Source organism: Paramormyrops kingsleyae, chromosome 23, assembly GCF_048594095.1.
Source record: "Paramormyrops kingsleyae isolate MSU_618 chromosome 23, PKINGS_0.4, whole genome shotgun sequence".
Classification (NCBI taxonomy): Eukaryota; Metazoa; Chordata; class Actinopteri; order Osteoglossiformes; family Mormyridae; genus Paramormyrops; species Paramormyrops kingsleyae.
Genome location: NC_132819.1, coordinates 12,114,200 through 12,135,049, shown reverse-complemented (window position 1 = coordinate 12,135,049; position 20,850 = coordinate 12,114,200). Strand labels below are relative to the sequence as shown.

Sequence of the window (20,850 nt, the reverse complement as noted above, 5' to 3'; positions counted from 1 at the left end):
GTCATCCCGCAGCCACACCAGCTCTCCACGGATCAGGTTTGCCACCCCTGCCATAAAAACAATCCAGTTCTGCTGCATGGGACGGTTTTGGACTTGCTGAATAAATGCGACCATCACATAACATATGGTAAGACTACGATTACAATAACGAATTAGTCAGTGCCACCAAAATGAAAAGTACAATCGGCATTCCTTTAACCAAGAGAGTCAAAACTGTTAGATATATGCATGTACAAAATCATTTGCATATACGTACTAAAATATTTGGAAATCCGTGTGAAGCAATGAGAAATTATGTTCTGTTGCAGAAGTGATTATGGTGTGGGGATTACACTTGTTATTTTACAAATGTTGTCATTTGAGAAATGCTCCAAAGCAATCGAGAGAATCTGTAGTAAGATTTATTGGGCTGCCCTCTGACCACCAGATGTCACTGTGAGGCGACATTTCGAACGTTTCGAAAGATTGAATCTTCTTTCCTACCGATTATTTCTACTGCTTCGACCTTCCAAAGCCCCGTTTTTTCACTTCACTGCAAGCCACCCAGCTACTTAGCTACTTCTTTTGTTGGTTATACAGTGTTTCTGTTCCGACGGAACTTCATTTCCCCACATGCGCGCTCTCGGATGTTTGAAGATAGAGCGCGGGGTGTGATGGTATATTGGAGGACTGAGCGCCGGAGTACTGACGGGACTCTATCCGGCGCCTCGGTATAGAGCAGTGATTAGAAACTAACCATGGCGGCCGCAGGAGGAGGGAAAATCAGATCCAGGAGGTATCACATCGCTTCTAAACCGTACTCAAAAGGCAACCAGGTAAGTTGAACGCGCGGCCTTCGATAACTTAACGTCGTTACGGTCAAAGTGGCGTAGTTTTGTGGGGGCTGCAGCTGTGTCGCTTGTTCTTTTTTCCCGCGGAGACGCGACGCGGCCTGGTCGTGCCGCTCGGGTTTTCGGGCCTGTGTTCGCTGGCCGACGCGGGCGGCTCGGCTGACTCGTCGGGGAAGAGATACCGGCCAGGCGACTCTGGAGAAAACTGCCTGTGTTTTAAAGGACGCAGCAGTGTGGCGGTTCTAGCAGCCGCTGTCAGTCTCCTTCGCGGTCGACGTATTTCGAACAGGTATGCTTGTGCCAGTGTGGCCACGTTAGCCTAGCGTAGCTTAGCCTAGCCTAGCCTAGCCTAGCCGCCGGTTGTTCGTCGGGAGCTTGCTCGGACGATGGCGGGTTGTCGACACACCGAGTGGGGAAGTATAGCCGTACGTGAGGGAAACTGGACCGGGTCCAGGCCCCACATGGATGACCGGATCCGATGGTCCGCAGCCCGTCCCCCACGACACTATTTGACCAGACAGCGAGGCAACCATGGAAACAATTAAACCGGTATAAAAGAGTATAAAATAATGCTAATCTTAAAAATAAACCAGTCATAAGGAAGCGCGGTGTAATGAAGGCCTATGCACGCGTCCACCTGCGTCGTGTAGTGGTATCAGTGCTTTTCTGATGGCGATGGGGGAGGTTTATCTGCTCCTCGATCAGCATGTGGTTCAGCGGCTTGGATAGATGTACTGACAGGGACCCCGTAACTGGGTCTAACAGTCGGTCTCTTCCGCTGGACTTGCTCACAGTTATATGGGGTATCCTATCTGTGTGCCCTGGTCTGACCCTGTGGTTGTAGCATTCCCTGTAATTTAATTCTCGTTACCGGTGTGTCACGTTCGCCACCTTCTTTCAGCTTTGTCCGTATAACCCAGTATTTATTGACCTAAAACCATTGATCCAATGTCGAATTGTTCCTTTCTAACAAATAGAGTGATACGTCGGAAAGCTCAATACATCCTCTTTTTATTGTAACTGTTGATATTTAAACACAAAAGATTCTGTTGATCACACGTGTCCACCTATTCCAGTTAAACACCTGGGTATATGTTGCTAATAATGTGGTTTAAAAAAAAAAACATCTGGATGAAAATAATCATTTGAATTTTTATTTATAAATAGGCTACTTTGTTTCCTGTTTCAACTATATTTGCAAATTAGGCTGAATGAATCCTTGTTTGATGTAAAATCACTAAGAGCTTATCGATAACTACTTCCATTCTCTTTAGTACTGCAAGCTGTCCCATCTGGCTTCATGTTTAAAGTACCCGGAGCCAGAAAACACTATCCTTCACTTACCTGTGAACTAGTCTGGCTTAAATACCTGTATTTATCTTACCAGGCTGTTTTCTGAATCATATGTTACAGGCCTGGTGATCTGTGTCACTGGAATCAATCAGTTTAAAGCACATGCACAATGTTGCATTCAGTCTGTGGCTTTTCTTACCTGAAAACACTTAAGTCTTTCACGTTCTGCATCCGATGCCTGGCGTACTGGAGATATTTAGGCAAATTGCATTTCTGAAGAACAGGATGGCAGAGCTGCCTCTGGGGGACCTTTGCATTTTGCTGTGGCTTTCCATGCAGCGCAGTCCAGCACATTTGCGAAGAGAGCCTGTGCATGTTTGTGCACAGTGACTTGCAGCTCGCTGTCCTCACAGACACCGTCACTTTGGCCATGAGTGTCATTTTCCTTGTTGCAGACTTGTAAGTGGTACTGACCCGGTTCGGTTTTCCCTGGCCCAGCAAATGTCTTCATTGTTCCCACCTCATTGTGCTGCAGGTTCTGGATGGCTATGACTCCATACAAAATCCTCCCTAAAACTTTAAAGGGACAGCAGATGAAATAGTTTGTGGTGAAGGAGGGGAAATGTGCTGATCGTGCATTTTTTCCCCCTCTTTGCTCCAATAATACCATGAAACTTAAAAGCAAACTTGTTTACCTTTTGCAGCGCGTTCTGAAAATGCCCTTTTGGGTCTTTGCCATGTGGTTGGATATCCTAATTTCTTGACTGTCCTAGAAGGACTAGGCTGATGATCAGCAGAATTTTGTTCATCTTGGTATTTCCCTATTTAGCGGTATTGTAAATTGTCACTTAGATTTGAGGGACTGAAGGCTCAGGCACTTCCCCTTTGTTTTGTTTTCCCCCCATGGCCACCCTCCTCCTTGTGGCAGCCCAAGCCCCCGGTATGGTGTGCAGGCGCAAAGGGTGGGGGTGCAGGTGGAGGAGGGGTACAGCAGTTCTCCTGAAGATAAGGAGATGTACATTGTGGGGTGCTGATTAGAGCCCACATGCTGGGGGCCTGAGTTGGGGGTGGGGGTTCTCCCACGTGTTTATTTTTATTTTTTTAAACCATGTCAGTTGCACACCGTCACCCGGATTATCGTGTGTTTGGCAAAGGTCATGCACTGTGATACCTGACTTGCCGTTCGACATGTTCATTTGAGTAGGAGGGTCCTCGCTTTTTTTTTTGTAAGTTTTGTATTGATTTACTTTTCTTTAGTGGGAAATGATCAGAGTATCTCTGCAATGGACACAGCTAACATGTGAGCATGATTACTTGCCATAGCGTGCTGGATATCGCTTCCGGTCGGGAAAGTGTTCCTACAGGCTCACCGGTGGCTTGACGTCGGCATCATTTCCTGAGTGTGTAACGTTACTCAGGTGTCTGTTGGGACACGTTACACGCTGGAATGCGACGGCAGCCCGAAAGGTGGCTGGGGTTTCTTTCCTTAAACGTCAGGTCTCCATTAAGTAGCATTTCCGTGGGCCTCACAGCCATTCTGAGCGTTTTCTTTGGCTGCCAACTAGCTGAAGTAATCGTTGAGGTGGCACCCCCCCCCCCCCCTTTTTTTTTTAGAGACTCATTCTCCAAGCTGTTGCTGCAAAGGTCTTTGTCTTGCGGCTTTGCTCAGGGGGAGGCAGGGGACTCGTGTCTCTGTGAGACATTCTGTTGGGGCTTATGGTGGCTTTAAGTGACTACTTTGCCAGGCGACAGGCATGATCGTGACACACACATACACTTGGTGCTCTCACCTATGAGGGTGTGCTAGTCACATGATCAAGGCAAGATTTAAAGATGCAGATGCGGCGGTGATGTTAACTCTTCATTCACGTAGTGCGCTTCGTGGTGATCTCCGGGAGTAGTCCTCGTCTGACCAGTAATCTGCAAGTGAGTCATGCAGTCTGTAGTTGTGACTGAGGTGTGGACAGATCCATGCTGTGAGGATTCTCCTGAACTCTGAAATGCAGGCATGTTCTGAGGCGCCTTGTCAGGGGTTGTCAGGGCCCCGTGTGAATGCCAGCAGAGTGGCCCACTTTCCCCTCTCCCCTGGCTTTGGCTGCATTCATCCTCAAGCTTTTAAAGAGACTGTTTCTACCTGGTCTACCTCTGAGTTGTTAATCCTTGGGTGTACTCTGACTGTATGAATGTGCGCGCTCCATAGTGTGTCATGTTTTATTATGAATGACTCTTGGCCTGTTTGTCTCCTTTTAAGCACTGACGCCCTCTGCGTAACAACGCTCATCTCGCTTCTCTCTGCTGACCCTTAACTACAGTTATTTTCAGTTTTTCTTGTCCCATCAGCTCTTTTTTTTTTTTTTTAAAACACATACACAGGAAATTGTGAATGGAAAAAGAGCTCAGTTTTTCCTCTCGGCCCTTTTGCTGTGGAGTTTGATGAGCAGCTCACCTGCTCAGGCTGCGCAGGCATCTTCCTCCCCGCGGGGGCTGGTCACCTCTCTCCACTGACTGTCTCCTCCCCATTGGCCCCACAGCATTCAGGCCTGATCAGCCGAGTTACAGATACAGTGAAGAGCATCGTTCCCTCCTGGCTGCAGAAGTACTTCAGGAATGGGGAGGCTGGCGGTGGGGATGGGAGCACGCTGGGGGGGCAGCCCACCCAGGACACTCCCACTGAAAACTGCGAGCGGGATAGTCCTGTCATGGATGGACGGGGCACTCCAGAGCCGAGCACGAGTGGCGCAGGTGAGTACAGTTTTAATACTGCAGCGCCATGTTTGCGAAATGTTGCAGTTGCAAGTGTTACAATGACATGGTTGACGTGGCCCTGGGTCTGCCCCTCACGCTGTCTGGGCCTTCCTGGTACCGCTCGTCACCTTAGCCAGAATGCTGCCATCTGCTGGCTTCCATCTGCAGCTCAGCACAGGATGTTCACCAACGTTTTACTGGTTGATGTAACCCAGGCATCTGCCTTTTCCTTTCCAGAGCCTTCGACCAGTAGGTCAGCTCTCAATTTCCACGACGTCCTGGCCAGACCCCCTCTGAGCCGCTCCCACCTGCACTTCTCTGCATTAGATGGCTCCCCTGGGCCTCTCGCCCAACCCTCAACATCATCCATGCCCTTTCCCGGGGGCCCCTTCGCCCAGCCCTCCACGTCCTCGGCCCCCTTCCCGGTCACCCCCTTCACGCACCCCTCCACATCTGTCACTTCCTTCCCTGGGGGCCCATCCAGCTTCTCCCTGGTGAAGGAGATCAAGGATTCTGTCTCCCAGCACGAAGACGACAACATCTCTACCACGAGTGGCTTCTCGTCACGCGCGTCAGATAAAGGTGGGTCCTTAAGGGTGTGGGGGTAACACGGCACCCTGTGGGTTTAGGCGGGTTTAGCTCTTCCGTGGTGGGAGAGCGACGAGTCACAGGCGAGTCACAGCCCTGTTGTGTCCCCTTGCAGACATGACCACCTCCAAACCTGTGCCGCTCCCTTTGCTGTGGTCCCCAGAGAATGAGCGCACGCATGCTGCCCCCCCGCCAGCCCAGCCTGCGCTGAAAAAGCCCGCCTTCAACCTATCTGTGTTTGGGACGTCGTCCGCCGTAAGTGTGACCGCCGCGTTCGCTCCTTTTCAGTTCCGATGATTTGAATTGATCTGCAGGAACCGAAAGATTACAGATTACAGCTAAATGCCAAAAACCAAAGAGGCTTAATGACCCTGGTTGTTACCCAGTTGGTTATATTAGCTGCTGGTTATTTTGTTAAGTGTGCTCTAGGCCTGTTGGGTAGGCCTGTTGGGTAGGCCTGTTGGGTAGGCCTGTTGGGTAGGCCAGCCATGCTGTTTTTGTCGGTTCTCTCTTAAAGTGAGAAGGGTGTTTTGTACTTTATAGCCAACAGGCAATGACTATAAGCGTATGGGTGAAATATGAATGTGAAGCTCTTGTTAAACTGTCTCCACTGCTGGGCAGAAGATGGGCCTTTTGCTCAGTGCAGCTATCACGGCAGCTCCTGTGTGGCCTGTGTCTCCGAGCGGCACGGGGGTGATTATCTGCGATTATCCTCGCAGTGTCCTGCTGCCTGTGCCCTGCTTATCGGGCCGTACTTGGCTCCCGCCGTGTGGGTTTCCCACACTCGGAGGCTGGGTGCAGCCGAGGGGATGTGTAGCCCATTGTCGATGCAGCAGCTGTTGCGTGTCCAGATCCCCCTTGAGGGGGGCCCTTGTGCGGCCTGAATGAATTGTTACTGTAATCGCACATGGTGTGTGCTGATCAGTCAGGCTGAATGAGAGCGGCGTGCTGCTCTGTAGCCGCTCACTGTCTGCACACAGCTTGGTCACCCCCGGCCATTGACCTTGGGTCCCTTAGGTCCTGTCCTGACTAATCTGTCATTGATGAGGTTATCGCCCTACTCTTTATAACTCTGGTCTTTCCTTTTGCCTGATATCCAGTCCTTGATGAACAGCTCTGCGCTGAACTCCAGCCAGCTTGGCGACTCCCCCTTCTACCCGGGCAAGACCACCTATGGGGGGGCTGCAGCCGCCCGTTCCAGCGCCCGCGTGCGTCCCGGCACCCCCTACCAGGTGGGTGTCTCTCTCTCTCGCTCTCGCTCTCGCTCGAGGACCTTCCAACTGGACAGTGCAGTGCCTCTCAGCTCTGGATGCCCATTTCTTTAAATCGGGCTCCTCCTCCTTTCTCCATATCTTCCCCTTTCTCACCCAATGGCTGCCGTGTAACTCTATCCCAGGTTCTGTGGGTAGGACTACAGCAGTTCTCGTCCTCTCTGGGCAGAGGTATGTGGGGGGGGGGATGCTGTAGGTCAGCAGGATGGCCATGTTTCGGCACTAAGGGCTGGTTCTGCAGAGATGTGCTCAGGTCCCCCAAGCGGAAACGGACTGCGTGGTTCTGGGCCGGCTGGCATGGCGGCTGCTTCGGGGGGGCAGTGGGGTTTTGTAGTGGGGAGCTGCACCTGCTGTGTGGTCAGCAGGCAAAAGCGGGACAGGAGAGCCAGTCCTCTGGCAGTGTTTGGCTTCTTTGGCACTGAATGACTGACCCACCCCCCCCCACCTCTTGCTCTGCTAGGCTCCGGTGAAGAGGCAGATTAAGGCCAAGCCGGCGGGGGCCCAAGCGTGCGGGGTGACCAGCGCCACAGCCAGACGCATCCTGCTCTCCCTGGAGCGCATGTCCAGCCCTCTGGCGGTGAGTGTCCCTCCTTGCCTGTGGCTCTGCAGGGCCCCGGATGCTGATGTTCCTGGACTAACTAAGCCGTTCTGTCCCATAGAGCTGTAGATGTAGCGCTCTGTCGCAGCGTAAATCTGCACATGTCTGTCGGCCCTCTCTGTACCCTGGGCACCCCTGCATAGTCGTTTGATGGCACTGACTGCTTTTACTTCGCAGGACGCTAAAAGAATCCCGTCGTCCGTTTCCTCGCCATTGTCGACAGTAAGTAGGTGGCGCCTTCGTTAAGACCTGCCGTTCTCAGGGGGTGGGGGCTGCATGCTTCCGCCGTGACCCCCCCCCTCCTCACGCCTTCCTGTCCCCCTCTGTCCTGCAGTCACTGGATAGACCTGATCTGGACGCCTTTCCCTCCCAGTCGAAAAGGAAGAAGGTAGGCTGTGATCCTCACCCAGGTCTGCTGCTGCCTCCTGGCCAATGCGCCTCCAGATGCCAGTTTGGGAGACAGTGTCGGTCATTGTGGGGCCTGGCAGCTGCCCCATCCCCCCCCCCCCAGTCCATATGCACACGCTCATGTTGGATCCACCACAGCTGTTGACAGCTCTGTAATTCCCCACAATACCCCGTTTGAGAGCAGTCGGCTGGCTTGGGATGGGAGGGGGTCCTTCTGAACGCCTGTGGCGGGGCTCCTCTGAGCCGTAACTGTCTGCTTTGTGCCCCCCCCCCCATGCAGGTGGATTCCCCGCTACCCCCTGTGCAGAGGCTTATGGTCCCCGTTACAGCTGCGGGGAGCCGCCCAGTGTCCTTCAGGGCGTCGCTGACCCCCAGCGGCAGTCAGAGTCGCGTGTTGGACAGGAGGAGCATCAGGGACACGGTGCGTCACCCCCCTCGCACGCACACCCTCGCACGCAAGCGTGTGCTGCCTGCCTGTTCCCTTCTGTTCCAGCCGTGCTACATACATACCCGTAGAGCCGGCCCCCGGCACCCTGAAAGCTGATCACGCTGGCTGGTGGTTTTTAATAGCAGATGTGCCCCACACCTTTGACAGGATGTTCTCACTGAGACCTTTGTGAAGCACCTGTTCCTGTTTACCTCTGATTCTGCTGCCCCGTGGCTGGCAGAGCCGCTGCTGAAATGTCCCACCGCAGCCATTATGCTCCCCCAAATCAGCCGGGCCCCGATATAGTCAGATGTGGCCCTGGTATGTGGGTTCTAACGGCGCTGAGGCTTGCTAGTACTCTTACTGGGTGCCACCACTGCCCCCCACAGGCCATGAGAGGCCGCAGCAGCCGTCTGTGGCTCGCATTTCCTCACCCATTTCTTTGTTGCCTTTTCTCCCCGTCTACAGCCCGCTGGCCCATCCACCCTGAGCGACATTTCTGAAGCCCCACGAAGGTGAGTCCCTTTCACCCACCGTGTTCAGTCCCCAGGCTGCATGCTCAGCGCTGCAGCGTTCAGTTCAGTGCACAGCTGTTTATGTTATTAGTGTATCGGGTAACAGCTGGGTGTGTTGACTAGGAAGAAAAATAACAAGCAAAGCTAAATCGAGTGTAGTTAAGCATTGGCATTTGGGACCGTTAAGCTAAAACTGTCTCTGTTGTCCCCCCCCCCCCCCAGCAGCAGCAGCAGCAGCTTTGCGTACCCCCTGTCCAGCACCCCCATGGCCAACAGCAATGGGGGTGCAGGTGGCAAGATGAAACGAGAGAGGACGACTCGGCCTTCCTCTAGGCGCTCTGATGAGGAGGTGAGCTGCCCCCCCACGCCTGATCAGCGCTGCGTGTCCCCAGTGTCACTGGGCTGTGGCCACTGTTTGCGTCGCAGGTGTGGATGTTCAAACACTGCTGACTGGAACCCTGAGCACGTGTCACCTGACTAATCTCAAACACACACCACCGACCGGACCGGATTTGGCACTAAAAGCAGCTGTTTAGGTGGCCGTATGCTTTTAAACTACGTCCGGACAAAAACGAAATCCAACGCGTCAGTGGGAACAATGTGGGACATACTGAAAACGACACCGCCAGCTTCTACATTCTATACCATAACTAGACGGTGTAGAATGTTTTTGATTTAGCAGGACCCACATACAGAGTGCAAATAAAAGGACTCGCACACAATATGTTTAATAAAGGAGATATGACAGCTCTTTTTTAAAATGGAAGTTGCTCTTTATTAACCGCCACGAGTGGTTTAAGACTAGTAGCGGCTCAGACAGGGAAAGCCAAAAATTTGCACAACACTAACGAAGCACGCATTCCACAACAAACATTACATGGTCACAAGATTTACAGTTTGCACAAATGCACATTATTTAAATTGGCGTGCAAAGCATGCCAGAAACGGCATAGTTAATCCTGCTGACCAGCTTGTGGCATTCATGTCAGCCAATCGTGGACAGCGGGTGGGATCAGAGCAAACGACATAAGAACACAGTTTGCCTCTGTGACCCTGCAGGGGCAGCATGCACAAATGGTGATCAAGGCGGTGATCACGTGTCATATAATGCTGTATTTCCTAAAACGATGTTGATTCCATCGATTATCTGACCAGCCGTTCGGAGCCACCCCAGGAAAGAATGGGAAGCCTTAGCAGAGTTTGGGGTGTGATAACGGCCTGGTGGGTGTGGCCGTGTCCATGCCGCTGTCCTGCCTCCCTCACTCTTCTCCTGGCCCCATTTCCCAGGTCATCGTGGAGCCCAAGCTGCCAGCCATCTCCCTCCCCATCAGGACCTTCTCCCTGCCCACCTTCAGCTTCTCCTCCCCGCCTACCTCCGCCTCCAGCGCCGCGCCCATCGCCCCGGCTCCCAGCACACCCCTCTCTAGCAAGGTAGAGCGAGGTTCCTTGCGCGCCTCCTTATGGAGCTCAGAGCTTTCTGTCTGAGAGTTTGCATTCCACTTAGCTTGGTTTGCCCAGATTCCATGTGACCCCTTTCTGGTTTGGGTTTTTTTTTCCCCCCTCCTCCCAGCACACCCCCCTGTCGTCCAATCCTCCCTTCACCTTCTCCTCTCCCATCGTCAAAGCGGCAGCCTCCAGCCCACTGGTGCTCTCTCCCTCTGCGGTAAGTGCGGAATAAGGCAGCCAGTCGGCGGGCCGCCTGGTCCGCTCTGCTGCTCCGCCAGCCGCGTTCCATCGGAAGCCCAGCTAGCAGTCGTACCTGTGTGGATGCGGCACCCTGCTGCTGCCAGCAGTGGATTAAACAGGCCCTGGAGCTGGGGCTTGCTGGGGAGCAGGAGATGTGTGTGAAGATGTCTGATGTTCCGTGTGTAGGGACACAGCAGGCTTCAGGAGTGTGTTTGTCATCCACCCCCCTTCCTTCCCCACAGTCCGGATTTACCTTCAGCGCTCCGGTTCTGAAAAGCGCCCCCCCTAACATCAATGGAAAGGCACTGGTGCCACCAGGTGAGCCTTTCGATGGTCAGAGGTGGTGTGCCGCCTGAAATCTGGCGCTTTGCCTTCCCTGCCGTAACCCGTGCCGACCGCCTCGTGTCTCTGCAGCGAAGTCTTCGCCCCCGGGGGGCCCCGCAGCCTGTGAGCAGTTTGAGGGACCCTTTAAACCTGCCAAGGTCCTGAAGCAGGGCAGCGTGCTGGACATCCTCAGGGGACCAGGTGAGGGCAGGCCTCCTCCCGGGAGGACTGTGAACGTTGTTCTAAACCACATGCAGTGCTGCTTTGGTTATGCGTGTGCCAGCTGTTGGGAATGAGAGTAGGCCAGCATGGTGGCTCAGTAGGTGGGTGAATTGCACACAGTGTCTGCTTGCCAGTTTGTCTATTCACCCTGTGATGTTCAGGCCTTCCGTCCAGGTCGCCCCTGCTTTCATGCCCCTTCTACCCTGCATTTGGCCCCTGCTCGGATGGATGCTTTGGGATAGTGTTCCTCTGAGTCATTTCAGCCCTCTCTGCTTCGCCCCTAGGGTTCTCCTCATCTCCCCCGACGGCTCGGAGCTCCCCAGGCCCCGACGCGTCTGTTCAGGACGGAGCTTCTGCCCCCAGCATCGGATTCGGCATCAGACCTCCGCCGGGTACCTGGAGCTGCGGCACGTGCCTGGTGCAGAACGGCGCATCGGATAGCAAGTGTGCGGCCTGCGGCACGACGCGGCCCAGCATGGACTCCTCGTCCCTGCCTCAGCAGGACGGGCAGGCCTCCGCGGCCTCGGCCTCCTCACCTGGCTTCGGGGCCTTGTTCGCCCCTCCGGCGGGGAGCTGGGAGTGCGATACGTGCCTGGTGCAGAACAAGCCCGACGTGGTCAGATGTGTGGCCTGTGAGACGGCCAAGCCTGGGACTGGAGTGAAGCCCAGCCTGACCCTGCCTGCCTTCACAGAGGCCCAGGCTCCTCCCGTCAGCGCCTCCACTGCCACCGCCACCTTTCCCTCCATTACCGCTGCTGCCACCACCACCTCCGCGCCTTCGGGATTCGCGGGCTTCGGAAACAAGTTCAAGAAACCAGAAGGGTCGTGGGAATGCGAGACGTGCATGGTGGAGAACAAGGCCCAGGACGCCACCTGCGTGGCTTGTCAGAGCCAGAAGCCAGGTGGGTCTTCCTGTTCCCGCTGGCAGGGCTGCTGCCTGCTTTATTTCTGTCTGTAAGTCAAGCTGATGGTACGTTTTAATTTTGAGCCATGCGGAGATGGGTTTTCATTACGGATAATCCCACACGGCCAGCACTCTCTATTGGCTACATTGACTGCCGATAAACCCATTTTTAACACTAAGAAAACAGTGCCAGGTTCATACCCAGGCCTGTATGATGCAATCTCGCATTTCAGACCAGATTGACGTGGAGCCTCCGTGGTCGTTAAAAGTGCTCCGTAGTTTTGGGAAAAAAAATCTTTGCATGCTTCTGCATTCTCCATACCGGGGCTTGATGATTAATGGCCGAAGTCTTGATACATATTAACTTTTATGGGAATTTCTGTCCATCTGACAGAGTTTTAAAATGGAGCTTTCTCGTTCTTGGATTTGATTTGTGAGGATTTAGATTTCAATTACGAGGTCAGATATTTTATCACTTGCTTCAAAGATGGTGAAATCCCACTTGTTGTGAAATGTCACATGTCAGATGTTGGATTATAAGAATGTATTTTTTGGAGTCTTATGCTTCAGGTGTTTATGGATATTGGTTTTCTGTACTGTGATTATGCGAGTTTTCAGTAATGTTCCATCCATCCATCCTATCAGGGGGAGTTGCTGCTAGCATTGCACCCTCGTCTACAGCTGGCAGCACCCCAGTGCCCACAGGGGGCGCACTCCCAGGCTTCGGGGACAAGTTCAAGAAGCCGGAAGGCAGCTGGGACTGCGAGGTGTGCCTAGTGCAGAACAAGGCTGACGTCTTGCAGTGTGCAGCCTGCCAGTCCGGCAAACCCGGGGCTAGCTTGCCACCTAAAGGTACAGCAGTGAATCGCGCCCCACTGACAGTTGGAAGGCAGTGATCGCAGCAGTATCAGTACTAGTTTACGATTTAGATTGTCGCAATTTTTCATTGGTATTTTGAACCTTTGCTTCAATTTTATTTAGTGTTGCAGTACTGCTTAACAACTGCAGATAACTTTTTTTTTTTCCAGCATTTACTGAATAAAATATGCCATTTATGTAGCCTAAGCTAAGTGCACTGCAGTCCAGTGAAGTGTCCAGCTGTTACAGTGCAAGTGAAATGTCTCTCTTTTTCCCCCACATTTGTGGTTTTGAATACAGAAATGCACACTTTATGCATTCACTAAGAAATGTATAGTTTATGCAACTGGGAGTTGACATGCGTAATAACTTTATTCAAGATGCTGACTCATCCATGGTAGTTAAATGCAGTTAACTATGCAGTGCTGAATGTTCTGTCACGGGTGATACCCAGCCATCTGACTGGGGGACTGGTTTATCCCATTCCCTACTGACTGCTGTGGATACTCCCCCCATCCCCCCCCCCCAGGTTTTGATGCTGCTGCTTCTGCCCCGCCTTCATTCAAGTTTGGCCTCCCTTCCTCTTCCTCGTCTGGTACAAACTCCACCTCTTCTTCCACCACCAGTAGCTCTGGTGGATTCAAATTTGCAAATCCCACCTTAGGGGGCTTCAAATTCAGTGCCCCTCCAGAGGGCTTCAAGTTTGGATCCCCCTCCTCAACAGCAAAGACTGAGGAAGGCAAGAAGGATGAACCCCAAGGTGGTGGGTTCAAGTTCAGTTTTGGCTCCGGCGGTAATGGTAAGGAGTGCCCAGCAGAGGGCTTCTCCTTTGGTCTGGCCCAAGCGGATGAGAAGGGCACCTTCAGCTTCTCCACCCACAAGAGCAAGTCGGGGTCCACTGACGAGGCCAGCTCTACTGAGACCAAACCCGGCACCTCCTTTACGTTCGGGAAGTCCGTGGATGCGGAGCCCATCAAAGATCAGGCGCAGACAGCATCCCTGTTTGGCCAGGCAGCCGAGACAAACCAGGCAGGAGTCAGGGTGACCGCCCCTGCCCCCACCCCCACTCCTGCCCCCACATTCAGCTTCGGGAAGGCAGAGGAAAAGCAGGAGCCTGGAGTCCCTTCTGCTGGCTTTCTGTTCAGCAAAGCCAAGGAGAGTCCCACCCCCTCACTGGGCTTCTCTTTCAACAAGCCAGACCCCCCGAAGGAGCAGCCCAAGCCATCCTTCAGCTTCGGGGTGGCATCTGCAGGTGAGCACTGGGCTCCCCGTCTCCATTCCAGCCCCCAGATTTTGCTCGTGATCTAACATTTTCTTGTTTTTCTCTTCCCCCACCCACCATTTAGATTCAGGAGCATCAAAGTCAGCTTTTGGGTTCACGGCGGGGTCCACCACCACTGCCACACCTGCCTCCTCTGCCTCTACCACCCCGGCCCCCAGCTTATTTGGGGTCAACGCCACACCTGCCTCCTCTGCCTCTACTACTCCGCCCCCCAGCATATTTGGGGTCAACGCCACACCTGCCTCCTCTGCCTCTACTACTCCGCCCCCCAGCATATTTGGGGTCAGCACCACACCTGCCTCCTCTGCCTCTACCACCCCCGCCCCCACCTTATTTGGGGTCAGCACCACACCTGCCTCCTCTGCCTCTACCACCCCCGCCCCCACCTTATTTGGGGTCAGCACCACACCTGCCTCCTCTGCCTCTACCACCCCCGCCCCCAGCTTATTTGGGGGTAGCACCACACCGGCCTCCTCTGCCTCTACCACCCTGGCCCCCGGCCTATTTGGGGCCAACACAAAACCTGCCTCTACTACCCCGGCCCCCAGCTTATTTGGGGCCAGCACCACTGCTGCCCCGGCTCCTGTTCCAAGCAGTAACCCAGCCCCTTTCCTATTCGGACAGTGCGTCTCTACAGAGACACCTCCTGCTAAGGCCTTTGTGTTTGGTCAGCAACAGGACCCCAGTCCTATGCAGGCCACTCCCCAGAACCCCCCTGCCGCTCCCACCCCAGCGCAGCCCTTCATCTTCGGCGCGGGGGCACAAACGGCTGTTCCATCGTTCAACTTTGGAGCTGCTGCACCTTCTGCAGGTAGTTCCACTGGTGAGTTTGGGTCTCCCTCACATACCACATGGGTATTTTCCAGTATCGCAGCCCTCTAGTACGTGTTAAGTTTTATTCCCACCTGTAAAAATGCCCAGGTTACATTTGACCCCTGACCTTTCCCTCCTAGTGCCCGGTCAGTCCAGCTCCCCGTTTGTTTTCTCTTCGGCTACGGCGTCCTCTGCGACCCCGGCTGGCTCGTCGTTCGGCCTCGGACAGACGCCCTCTTTCGGCCAGGGCTCCAGCCAGCCCAGTGCCCCTGCCTTCGGCTCTGCGGCTCCATCCCTCTTCTCAGCCCCAGTCTCCCAGCCCCCCAGCTTCGGGGCGCAGCCTAGCGCCAACCCTGCCCCCATGTTTGGCCAACCGGCCAGCGCCAACCCGACTTTCGGAACGACTACTGCCTCCTCAGGTTCAGGTGGGTGTGGAGCGACGTCATCAGACGCTTTCCTATAATGCTGTAATTCACTGTCTGGGTGCAGCTGGCCGATTAGACCGTAGTCGTACTGGAGTCCTGTGCCGCTCTGCCTGTGTACTCTTACGTGTCCTGTGTGTCCCATTTGGTCATCTTGTGGCCCCATTCTTTCTCGCAGTGGGAGGCTTCCAGTTTGGTGGCTCCGGCTCTTTCGGAGCCTCCAGTAGCAGTGCTACAGTCTTTACTTTTGGTGGAGTCGGGGCCTCTGCTTCCGCCTCTGCTGCCCCCGCCCCTGGCACCCAGCCCCCTGCACCCACTGGAGGGTTCAACTTCGGTGTCCGGCCCACTTTCAACATTGGGTAAGATGACTTCTCCTTTATTAATGAGGACTGATGCATGTTGGTAGCTGGGTTTGCTCTTTAACCCCCTGCTGTCTTGTCTTCCAGGTCGGTGAAAAGCCCCGCGTCAGTTTCTGCTCCAGGGTCCCACTCCATCTCCGGGCGGAAGATCAAAACCGCAGTCCGCCGCCGGAAATAGGAATCCTTGCCACAAGCGACAGCGAAGTCCCTTCTGCCCTGTGAAGAGGAACGATCTGAAGGGGCTCCTGCCTGAAAAATGTGCCTCTTTGGGGGGGGGGGGGGATGGGAGAGGGTCGCTTTTGTGGCATTCGTGTTCCTGAACTGAAGGGAGATGGTGGAGGAGCCTGGGACAGGAGGACAAATGAAACTTCACAAATCCAGTTAAGAAAAACACTCAATCAGACCGTCGGCTGATGCCGGAGGTTCCATCTTTTAGACAATGGCAGTGTCAGCTATGGCTCAAGCATGGCTTTTTCTAATAAAAGAGAAACAACAAGTAGAAAATTCCTGTTGATGCGTTTTAATCACTGCGCTGCATCCTCTGCAGAATGTCTGGCTTGACCTCACTGTCAAGGGTCTGAGACGGGCAGTGTTTTCGTTTTTTGTCCCCCCTTCCCCCTAGCGGCCTGCTGATGACTGTGAGTGAGCGCGCTGTTGGACTGACTGAGACTGAAAGCATTTGAATGTTGTGATTTGGGGGGGGGGGGGGCTGCATCGGGTGTGGGGCAGCCAGGAGAGCAGAGGACCTCAACTTGACTTTGTAAATCTATAGTTCCATATGATTGCTTTTCCTTCCTCTTCCCCTTTTCTTGCTTTCTTTCCTTCTCTCTTTAATTCACCTTTGAGTATTTTATTATAAACATGTAAATACAGTTTCTTTTTTGGCTAAATCTGTGAACTTGAATTTTTTTTGTGAGTGTTACAGCGATTTTCTTTTTTTGGCATTCGTCTTTAGATTTTATTATGTAAATCCCTTTATTCAAAGTTGCCTGAATCCATTTAAAATAAACAAATGCAAATTGGGAATCCTTTGAAAAATAAAGGTATATTGGCTTTTCTGATCCACTTCTGTTTGGACCAAAACCAGTATTGTACAAAGTGTTAAATATATATTTTTTTATCTTTTGTTTAAATGGACTATGGTGACTTTGGATAATAAGGAAGACAATTTAATATTAAAAGCCATGATTATTACTGGGTGAATGACAAAGTAAAAACCATGGGGTAAATTGCCATCAATAAAATTATGAATTGAAAAATCCATGTTTGTTTTCACAGTGAATCCATTAAAAGTCCATATATCCATCCATCCATCCATTTTCCATATCTGCACCACTGCTAAATACATGGGGACCCTGAGACCTCACCCAAGAAAGATTGTACACCTTGCAGGGGACAGTGGGGGACTGGAATGGCACTGGTCCCCAGAAGTTGAATCAGTCCCCCGTGTGCATTCAGATTTTCCTTGGCTTTGAATGATGCCAGTCATTTGTGATTTTTGTTAAATACCTGCTCCGCATCAGGGGATTGGATGATCTGTCTGTTGATGTCATGGAGAGAGACCTGCCGATCCTATATAGAGGTATAATGGTTTTCACTGTTCAGTACAAACCTTGGTTTTGATTTTCATGGTTAGGTGCAATTTAGGGACAGCTAGGGACTCCGGATCGAATCCTAAAAAGTTCGAGTTCTGATCAAATTTTTCCCATAAGAAATAATGGAAAACCAATTAATTGGTCCCCGGCCCCCCAAAATTACACCTAAATGTTTTTTTGTTTTTTTTAGCATTAAAACACAAAATGATCAGGATAAAACAAGAAGAGCGTTTTTTTCTTAATGGCTTCCAAAACAAAGATCTTATTTACCCCTGTCCTGCCCCGATCGTCCACTCCTTCCGTGTGCCACGCCCCCTCATTAACCTTGTGTGGGATCCCCATGTGATCAGCTGTTTCTGGTTGTTGTCATTAGTCCTCTGTATTAAGTCCGCGTTTCAGTTTGTTTCCACAGTCCGGTCATTGGGTGCGTTCGACTTGCTTACAGCGCTGGCTTAAAGCAACGCATTCTGATCCTGACGCAATGCATTACGGTTAGATGCATTGCAACCTCTCACCCGGCCGCACAAACTGGAACCGCCTCCATGACGACAAACCTTTGCCCTTATTGGCTGAAGAGTTTAGTTACATGCATGACGTTGAAAAAGATGTTGCAGAAGTTTATCATGGATACTGACTGGGAATAGGACAACTGGCTTTCCTACCTTCTGTTTGCCCAAAGGGAAATGCAGCAAACCTCTGCTGGGTTCTTACAATTTGAGCTGCTTTGTGACTGGCCAACATTGGATGACCTTTTGAAGGGAGAGCATCATCAAAACATTCCTTGGGACAAAGTGTAGTCTACTACATTCTGCATATGGGAGACTGGTTACAGAGGTAGCTAGAGGAAGCTCAGATCACCCTTCAAGTGACCCAGCAAGCCCAAAAAACAGCATGAGTTTGCACCAGGACAGAAGTGTCACAAGAGTGATGTCCACAGAATCCAAGGATACTGTATGTGAGACCATGAGTGGTGGACAATGGGGAGGGGCTGGGGCAGTCCTGACGGCCTCTGGGTGGGTGACTTTTGGCAGGTATACACACTGGGCAGATTTTTTTGCAACCATTGTCCATTCTAGGCCACCAGAAACATCTCTGGAGGAACTACCCAAAGATGGCCCACCAACCTGGAACATTGTACCTCTGAGTGCACTGAGACTGGAACATACAGCTACCTCTAGGAGTATTACCAGGACGAGGTCTGTGAGCTGTGCTTTTCTCATGTCCTCAAGAGACGTGCTGAGAACAAAACAGCTTTGGGCTTGCAGATTCACTTTGAGTTACGGAATTTTTGAGAGAGACCATGTGCTTTAGTGTTCTTGCACCCTGGGCAATATGAAAGAGTGAAGCAGAAGCTGGTTGAAAAAACAAGGCCCGCTAAGCCTGTTGAAGCTTTAGTCGTTTACCTTCACAGGCAAACTCAAGGTTACTAACTTAAGATTTTTCAGTTCTCCACATAATGATCCTATTCTCCATTTGAGAGGTGTAATTAAAAGAAGGCACAGCGATGGATGTTACTGTCCTTAGGGAAACTCTGCGACAATACAGCCCCAACACCTGACTCTGAGGCATCTGTCTTGGCAGAACAAAGACTTCTGCTCCTAGATGACAGTCACCCCCTCCAGGGCATTTTCTGGGGGTGGCATGATGGTGCAGTGGTTAATATTGCTGCCTCATATCTCTGGGACCAGGGTTCAAGTTTCTACTATGGCTCCATGTGTATAGAGCTTCCATATTCTCCCTGTGTTGTTGTAGTGTTACCCCCCCCCCCCCCCAGTCCAAGAACAAGGTGAGGTCAATTTTAGTTACCATAGTGCCCATAGGAGTGAGTATAACCTGTGATGAGTTGCCACGCCCACAGCCTTGAATAGGATAAGCAGTTACAGACAATGGATGGATGGACATTCACAAAGTCAAATAACATCTGCTTTCACCCTTCTCATTGCTGGCAATAAGCAGCTTCAATTTTGGGATGATCTGTCTGAAACTTTAATCAGTTCCACTATCACACCAATACAAATCCTCTGCTAAGTTTCAAAAGTTTTTGAGTTATTGCCTTAATAGGATCCAGGGTCAAAACTGCTTTTTTTTTTTGCAATCACCATGCAGTTCTCCTTAAGTTTTGGGGCAATCTGTCTCAAAATTTAACCAGTTGCATATAAGTACCCATATAATGCCTCCGAAAAAGATCCATCAAATGGTTTTTGAGTTATTGTCTTAATGGGATAAAATGTCAAAATTGCCCTTTTTGGGGCAATCAGTCTCAAAATGTAATCAGTTCCAGATCCTCATAGATACAATGCCTGTGCAAAGAACTGTCAGATGTTTTTGAGTTATCACTTTACATACCAAAACGTCTGCAGCAGATGACTGGTGCTAAAATCATATGTATTCCCTGAAGTCCAGGGAACACAATTAATATGGTACACTTTTCCAGGTACTGGGTGGCTTACCTCTTAGGTTACTAGTTTCCACCTTTTTGCCACTCTGTATGGGCCTTGCCATAAGAAGCTCACTAGTGGAATCTAGTGGAATCTAGGAGAAGAAGCAAGACCTTCTTAGCACATCCATGGTGAGGAGCAGAGGTGGCCACCAGTGGGCAGCAGGGAGCAGACAGGAGCCAAAAGCCCTCCTGCTCACCATTATAAAATACTAGGAAGGTATTTAAACTCCCTGTTTCTCACAGACAACACTCATTCACTGAAGCCTTTTACTAATAAAATTCATTTTCATGTAACAACATGTGTGTACTACATATAGAGAAGAATGCCAAGTTACTGATTAGTCATACATTTGAAACCAACACATCCTTTCTGATTATGTAAAACATTTTGACCCATATTTTGTCACTGGATTTGCTAAGGAGTAATATTTTAATATGAAAAATTATTCTTTATACAGAGGTTTTATTTTATTTTACAGTGTTAAGATGTAAAATACTGAAATTCCCCTTTAAGCAACCATTTGAGGTCTTACAAGACCATGGAGCCAAGCATATGGCTAGGCAAAACATACATTTCAAAATGTGTGCAGAAAGGCAATATGTGGCATAAGCAGGTCAGTTCTGCTATGAACCTTGAAAACAAAATAACTAAACGTAACTAAACAAATGCTTGTGTGGTTTTGAAGTGAATAAGTGATACACAATTAGTTGGCAGATGCTCTCATCCAAAGCGCCTTTTAGGTGTGATCAAAACAACTGAGTAAGATATGTAAAATTAGGATACAGCCAGATTTGAACCAAAAAACACTTGGGCCGTATCAAAGTATCCTACCACTAGAACGCCGTTCTGTGATGAAGGTGGTATTTCCCAATCATTACACCTAAAACCATGGGAAGGAATGTAGGGTAAGATGAGAGACCTCAAATAGGTAGATGATAATCCACTGACTGTTCTGCGGGAAAATTAAATACTGACATATGCTTCTACTGGGAACTAGTGCTGCCCCAAACGATTGTTCTTTAAACGATTAATGTAGCATTTTTTTTTCTCTATTTGACTACTAATAGTCGATTAGATTACATAGTCGTCCTAACCCTACTGGGAACCAATAGAGTAGGATGAAAGGGGGAGTGAACATCTCGATTGATTGATTGCATTTTGAAGTATCTAAAGTGGCTTGGAAGGGCATGGAAAGAAGGTCCATAAATGGACCTTCCTTGCAATATTATAAATTAGAAATGACTATACCTTGTAAGGATTTCCTCCGGG

At 51.1% G+C, this 20,850-nt stretch overlaps 1 protein-coding gene across 3 annotated transcripts; it reads left to right on the top strand.

The window, feature by feature from the left end:
* Positions 1 to 392: 392 nt before the first annotated feature.
* nup153 (nucleoporin 153) lies at positions 393 to 16,806 on the top strand. 3 transcript variants are annotated; one of them, XM_023790510.2, is made up of 22 exons: positions 393 to 815; positions 4,655 to 4,865; positions 5,106 to 5,450; positions 5,572 to 5,711; positions 6,557 to 6,688; positions 7,188 to 7,304; positions 7,503 to 7,547; positions 7,660 to 7,713; positions 8,014 to 8,154; positions 8,629 to 8,675; positions 8,901 to 9,024; positions 9,963 to 10,106; positions 10,246 to 10,338; positions 10,604 to 10,679; positions 10,776 to 10,886; positions 11,192 to 11,809; positions 12,457 to 12,663; positions 13,199 to 13,921; positions 14,016 to 14,774; positions 14,905 to 15,189; positions 15,365 to 15,545; positions 15,633 to 16,806. In XM_023790510.2, the coding sequence occupies exons 1-22, from the start codon at positions 738 to 740 to the stop codon at positions 15,721 to 15,723; spliced, it is 4,722 nt and encodes a 1,573-aa protein (XP_023646278.2). In that variant the 5' UTR covers positions 393 to 737; the 3' UTR covers positions 15,724 to 16,806. The 3 variants fall into 3 exon arrangements, with proteins under 3 accessions (XP_023646278.2, XP_072561788.1, XP_023646277.2); XM_072705687.1 differs by having other exon boundaries at positions 8,895 to 9,024; XM_023790509.2 differs by having other exon boundaries at positions 394 to 815; positions 8,898 to 9,024.
* Positions 16,807 to 20,850: the final 4,044 nt, after the last annotated feature.